Source organism: Corvus brachyrhynchos, unplaced genomic scaffold (assembly GCF_000691975.1).
Source record: "Corvus brachyrhynchos isolate BGI_N302 unplaced genomic scaffold, ASM69197v1 scaffold37, whole genome shotgun sequence".
Taxonomy (NCBI): Eukaryota; Metazoa; Chordata; class Aves; order Passeriformes; family Corvidae; genus Corvus; species Corvus brachyrhynchos.
The window spans coordinates 478,581-485,672 of record NW_008239289.1 but is presented as its reverse complement, the minus strand read 5'-3'; the positions used below and the strand labels follow the sequence as shown (position 1 = coordinate 485,672).

At 38.9% G+C, this 7,092-nt stretch overlaps 1 protein-coding gene across 1 annotated transcript in view; it reads left to right on the top strand.

Moving 5' to 3' along the window:
• Window positions 1–3,209, top strand: part of CTSL (cathepsin L) — a 4,735-nt gene extending 1,526 nt beyond the window's left edge. Inside the window, exons 5-7 of the mRNA XM_008638416.2 lie at window positions 1,395–1,563; window positions 1,907–2,024; window positions 2,797–3,209. Coding sequence (XP_008636638.1) covers window positions 1,395–1,563; window positions 1,907–2,024; window positions 2,797–2,896 — 387 coding nt within the window. The 3' untranslated portion in view covers window positions 2,897–3,209. The remainder of the gene's footprint in view (window positions 1–1,394; window positions 1,564–1,906; window positions 2,025–2,796) is intronic.
• Window positions 3,210–7,092: the final 3,883 nt, after the last annotated feature.

Genomic DNA, 7,092 nt, shown 5'->3' with positions numbered 1-7,092 from the left:
TTTGAGGTCAAAATCTTGACAGACCAGTTAGAAAAACTGGAGCAAGTATTCTTTTTCCTCCCCCTCCTTGTTGCCTTTCTGTCATGCCTTATCTTGGTTGCCACACCAAACCAAGAACCCAGCCCTTGTCAACAGTGCTACTTAGTGGTAGGAGAGCAATTCACCTTCCCATAATTGACCTATTACAGAGTTGCTACCTATAGAACACCTAATTCTTGTGGCTAGTGTTATTTGGATTTTTAACAACAGTTGCTGTTAATGCCTTGAGTTCTGTTTCTAGATTAAATGTGCATAAATGGAGATAGTGGACAGGCTTTTAAAATCTCTCTAGTGATCTATCAAATGTTAAACAGATAGAAGAGGATGAAAGAGCAGTAGTCAATTGTGGTATCACTTGAGAGCCCATTGTTTGTGGTTTTCACCTCTTAAGAGTTCTGCTCACTATGGAGGATCTTTTGTTGCAGCTTGTTTTGTGTTGTTAAAAATGGCCAGTAGCAAAATACCATTTGTTGTGAACAACCTTGATCAGGGTTCCTGTTCACCTGTGTCTCTGTAATCTCAATTTTTCCCAATCTTGGCTTTTCCAGAGATCCCAGTTGATTATAGGAAGTGCCTAACTTGCTGAGTACAAAAAGTAAGCAACTGAGCTATAGTCTGTGTTCCTTTAGTTGGGGAAACAACTTTAGAACTAACTTATAATGCAGATAACAGAAGGATGTGCTTGTGAGAATCTGTTTCAGTTTCACGTGACCTGACTTCCAAGCTAGGCTTCACCTCTCTCCTGAGGTAAATGTTTGTGACATCAGCAGTTCAGACTTCACTTAAAAAAAAAAAAAAAAACAAAAAAAACAAAAAAAACACCAAAAAAAACCCCCAGAAAGCAAACAACAAACAAACCACCCCCAAATGTTAAATGTAAGGTCATGTAATACAAATTCCTAACTTCCAAATCATTCTGTACAGCTTTTCAAACTAGGACATACTAAAATTGTGGATTTTAAGTGCTTGCTCAATGAGCAGTTTCTGGATTGCTTTGTAATTAATGAATACTTGGCTCTCTTCCATTGCCCATTAATGCATTCTGGGCTTCTTTCCTTCCTGTAAAGATATTTGCACCAAAGAGGGCAGAGTTCCAGAATGTGATGGCCCTCTGCACCCCAGCAAAGTTGGGGGGGATTTTTTTGGGTCCCACTGTCGTTTACTACTTCTGTAGTTTTGAGAAACTAGGAAGCAGTTCTTCTGTATTCCCCTCCTTGCAAAGCACTGCTGAGGCAATTGGATCCTCTTCAGTCTGTTGCTTTCAAAGCAGCGAAGTCACAGAATCTCTGGTGGTTCTGTGCTGACCTGTATGTTAAATGGAAAACTCTGTAATAACTACAGCTTTCTCTACTTAGGATGATGAAGACTGTCGCTACAAGGCAGAATACAATGCTGCTAATGACACTGGCTTTGTTGACATCCCTCAAGGACACGAAAGAGCTCTCATGAAAGCAGTTGCAGCTGTGGGTCCAGTGTCTGTCGCTATTGATGCAGGCCATTCTTCATTTCAGTTCTATCAGTCAGGTGGGGATTTGTTAATTACTTTCATTCAGACAACTGGGTTTCTTTTAATTACTCAGTATTCATTACCCTACAGTTCGTAGACAAAAAAAAAAAGCAGGTATGATCCTGTGACATAGGACATAATTCAGAAGTTATTTTAATTCTATGTTTTTCCACAGGTATTTCTCTTGCTTATGTGTCTACTTGTCCCTCAGTTTTTGCCATGATCAAATGAACTTATGATTCCTTCCTCTAACTTTCAAAAAGCTGTGCAACATTTAAGTTGAAATACACAACGCTTCTCATGAGGGAGAAGGGTTTTCTACAGAGGATTTTGTTCATGAGTGAACTTACACTTTTGCAGGTATCTACTATGAACCTGACTGCAGCAGTGAAGACTTGGACCATGGTGTTCTGGTTGTAGGTTATGGCTTTGAGGGGGAAGATGTAGATGGGAAGAAATACTGGATTGTTAAGAACAGGTAAGATCAGTATCGTGTCCAGGGGAGAATAGAAAGTAGTTTGTCACTTTTAAGGGGAGAGGTAGAGAGACAACAGTAATTAAAAGCTGTGTGTGGGAAATCTGGAGACTGTTTTCAGGTTGTATGGTATGACAAAGGTAAAATCCAACTCATGCTGCTGACAGCCTAATAAAGTGGGCCCAAAGCAGCCATCTTATTCTGCTTGTTCAGTTAATTTAAGGGAGCTCAGTGCTGAAACAGCCTGTGTACCTAGTAGATATTAAAGGAGTGGAGCAGGAGGAAGCCTGCTTGTGGGGGTGTAATGGATTTTTTTGGAAGCAGAGTGGTGCTCACTTTTGTGAAATAGGATAATACTTGAACTTTAAGATGGAGTTACGTCCTAAATTGGAGAGAAAATAAATTAATGCCAAAGGGCACATCACATGAGCTTGTCTCATGTTCTCAGCATTACTGGGGCACCACCCTCAGATTCTGCTTGCAGCCTTTGACTTCCCTTAAATTGCCTGGGAGCAGTGTCTGAGCTTCAGGCACCTGTAGTCAAGGTTTGCACATCAATGTGACTACCTCGTGAGAGAATGGCTGCACTCTTCATTTCTGTGAGCTTGGGATGCTTTTAATTGCTGGAAAACACTTTAGTTTTTGGCTGCAGCTATCTTGGATTTTCTCTGCGAATGTGGAAGGGCAGAAGTTTTCAGTTTTAAACACTTACAGGGGAGGGCAGTAAATAAGTAACTTCTGAATATGTAAACAAGCCCTTTGCTTTTGTTTTCAGCTGGGGTGAGAAGTGGGGTGACAAAGGATATATCTACATGGCCAAGGACAGAAAGAATCACTGTGGAATAGCAACAGCTGCTAGTTATCCACTTGTATAATTTGAAGACTGAACATTTCAGTACAAGAGGGGATTTAAACTGAATGACCAAACCCATGTTCACATGCGGTAGCCTTGTGTCTTTCAAAACTCAACTTGATTTTTGAAACTCTTGAAGTATATTTTACATGTTGGTGACATGCCACTTGTTTAAATTAATGTAAATGTTGGTATGTAAACAGCTTGTAATATTGCTGGCTTTTAACTGCTTAATCCAATAAATTCTTTGTATTTTTCCTTTTCTTCTTTTTTAATTGCAGTGTGTCCAAAGGTTTACTTTTTAAATAAATACTTAAGTTCCACTATGTACAGATGATTTGGCTTTTTGTTTTTTTTTTCTACTTGGGACTTTTGTCAAATAGGTGTCCTAAATTGTGCTCTTAGGTGGAGTCTGTATGTGTGCCTCCATTGGTCACTAAAATGCAGCCCTATCTGGGAATGGCTAATAGTGGTTATAAAAAGGAGTGTAGAATTTATGATACAGATTAGTTAAAATGGGAAGTGGAAAAATATCTCTGGTTCCTTGTGTCTCATAACAAATACCTTTGGTCTTGTCATCTTCTGCATGCAGCATCTGATCTTCACTTAGCTTTCAGTTCTGTTAGTGTTTTCTTAGTGGCACGTCAAAGTGCCACACTTGTGTAGTTTGAGCAGTTGTGTCCTTTTGAGCATTTTCAGAGGAACAGCTAAAGCATGTCTGGACAGTTCAGAGGGCTTGTTTCTGGAGATATGTGGGGCATTAGATACTGTTTTCCCTCTGTACCAGCTTCAGCTGGAGAAAGAAGGGGGGTGAGGGAGAAATTTTGTCCCTATGGAAGGTGACAGTGGGCTGCTGTGTTACATGTGGTACTTACTGGCTGACTTAACTGAGATGATTTACACTGTGGCCGGTATGTCCTTATCTCTGCAGGTATCACTGCTGCTGAAACATGAGCATTAGCTATTACATACTACTGTTCAGGTGTGTTTTGGGTACCAGTAGTTCCTGCAGAGGATGGTGAATTGGTAAACACCAAAAGCAGCAGGGGGCGAAGGCTTGGCTTTTTGGTATTGACATCACCTCTTGCTCTTGGGCTGTAGGTGAAGGAGGTGTAGTTCTGAAGCATAACTAGCACCAGTTAGCCATGTTCACAAAGGAACACTTAGACCACAATTCATGGAAGATTAACTTCCTTATTGTTGATAATGCAAATCTTTAGGTTGCATTTAATAAACTCTTTAAAAAAGAGAAAAACAAGGTTCAGTTGTCATTATTATGGATACTTGTGAGTTGTTTGTGTGCTGCTTTTAGATAAATTCTTTCAACCTGAATTTCCTGACAAGTTTGGTTTGTTGTTTTTTTAAAGGAAGAGCCTCACTCAGCCCAGTGGCTATTTAACAAGCCACAGAGCAGAAATACTGGTTAGAATTTAGCTAATAAGTTGACTTGCTAAGCCAGTTATGGAGGGCATCCACACTGTTTGGGGAAGCTGTGGAGGAAATGATTATGGAGCTTACCAGGTGGTCCTCTAAAGGCTGATACTCAGAAGGAAATGGCAATGGTCTGTACATGCAGAATGAGAATCCGGGAGCAAAATGCTGCCCGAAAAGTAACTATATAAGCTCCTTATGCAGAAGATGATTTTCGTTCTTTCTGCCAGACTGAGACCTGTCTCTCTGAACACTTTTTAATCCTGGAAGCTGATGTTACTGTGAGCATGGTAGTGCTTGGTGCTTTGGGTTTTCTTTATTGGCTAAACCAGGGGTGAGACCAGTACAAAGGCTGCTGGGACTTGGAACTGCTAAAAAAATGGGCAACAGGGAAAGGTGTTTTGTTGCAAAATCCAGGGTTAAAAAAAATTGCTGAGAAAACAAGACTTTTTTTGTGAACAGATGGGAAGTGAAAAGAAAATAACCTTCCAAAGTATCTGCACGTGAATGGGCATGTAGCTCACAAAAGAGGCATCAGCCTTTGACTTTTTTAGAAAAAATATGAGATAATGTGGCTATTTGTGTGGATTAAAACTTGCTGACTTTTCTGGCTGAACATCCTCCCCAGAATGGAATAATAAAGAAAGGGACAGGGTAAGTCAGGTCACGTAGATAACTCAATATTTACACAATCTTAATTCAGCTTCACCCAGAATTGCATTATGTGACACTATAAAGACTAAAATTTTTGCGTAAGTTGCAGTTGTTTGTGTCAGTTTTTTCTTAGAAATCTAAATAACGCATTTCAAGAACAATATTAAATCTGGTTTTGTGATTCCACTGCAGTGGCCCTATCTTCTGTAAATCCATTTTATTTACTTCAGAAATACTATAGTAAAGTAGCAAATGATTCCATAGTGGTAACTGTCCTGTTGGGGAAAGTTGTCAGAGTTCCTCCTTTATGAAGATACGTGTTATGTGTGGCCACAGAAAGCTCCAGAGTTGTTCCCAGAAAACTGTGGTAATTAAAGCTCTTGATTACTGTCCCAGTATTTTCTCTCCAAAGCTTTCTTTGGTTTTATATTCCTCCTGATAGCTGAAATTGCATTTATTAAAAGATGTATTACTTTAAAAGATACTAGTGCACATGTATTATCAGTAAAAAATCCTATCAATACTGCCTAGTTCAGGCCCTGTCTTAAGTTACAGCTACTGTTGTTAATGGGGTCTTACATGTATCTAAATACATGAGCTGGGCACTGTATTACATCCGTGCTAGATGGCAGTTCTGTACAGTGATAAACCTTTGCAGTCCTTGTTTGCGAGCATCTTAATTGTGAAAATGCACTTTTTAATTGAAATTTGGGAAGAAAAAACTCTTTTGCATTTGGTTTTGATGTGCTCATGCTTCTTAGACTGTTCTTGTCCTAAAGGTCTCTTAGCAGTTTCTCTGCTCCACTTGTTCAATGTATTTGTCACTCATTGAACCTGAGTTTTTAAAGACATGTGCTCTTGAGGCAAGAAAAGTCATTAAATTAAATTATTTCACTCAGATGTGAAGTTCTTAAAGTCTGGTGAGAAATTAATTTAACTGTCATGTAGGAAACTATTTTACGTTAAGAGCACTCAATTCCTCATCCTATCTGTGACTGCTGAGTAGAAAGGAATTTTGGTGGGTTTTTTTTAATGTGATTGGTTTTTGTCTTTGCTAATGTTAAATCAATTTCCAGACATTAAAAGTGAAACAAATAATTTTATTACTCTGCTATACAAGCCATGCACTAAAGTAATTTTCAAAATGCTTTGAAGAAAACTATGGTAACAAAATATTTGTCATCTCATGCTGTGGAAACCTTACAGGAAAGGCAAACGTGGTGAATTGTATCAGTGGAGGTTTTCTATAATGAATGATGAACTGTTAACCTGCATAACAGCATCAGAAAATGTAGTTCTGAGACAGTCAGAGACATAGGAGAATGGGAATATCAACTTCAAAAAAATCCAAAAATTAGCTTCTGAATATCAGTTATGCAGCATTTGCTCCTTAGTTAATCTCCTTGATGAAATAACAAATCCTGTCATATATCTCCTAAGCTTAATGCCAGCTAATCAGTTTTTACGTTAGAGATTGACTGCAGTTTCTGGCTATTAACCAAGGAATTGAGCATACCCTGAAGGCTGTCATAATGTAACGTGATGTTTCTGCTTTCTAGCTCTCTTTGGACTTTACCAAGATGTATGACAGATTGAGCCCCTATTTTTATTTGCTGTCTGTCCAATACTCTTCAGTCTTTTTGCTGGGAAGTCAGAGCAGGAAATGCTGACTTAACTAATACACTATTTTGAAGAAATAATTGTTTAAATTAGTAATGGGAATGTTATTATTTCCTAATCACGGTTTCATCAAATCATGAGTGAAATTTTGGGTAAGTGCAGGGGCACCTAAAGCATTTGGAAGAAAGGCTATAGTCATAAACAAAATTTCATTCACAATTCACAAAACTGAACTTAGGTGATATGCAATAAGGCTCTTCTGAAAACAGACAGGGAGCCCAATCGGGAGCTTCGTTTGGGGGAGCAGGAGGGCTGGCTGCAGGGTGAAGACCTGATCCATGGATTGATTAGTTTAGATAGATTAGGAGTCTCAGAAGAATTTCAGAAGACGCCACCTTCGTTTGTGTTCACAAGTGAACTTGACTGCTTTTTTTTTTCTCAAGCTCAGTTGCACAAAGATTTATTGTTCCGTGGTCTTAAAATACGATTTCTGCAACAGTTTTTGTTTCCATC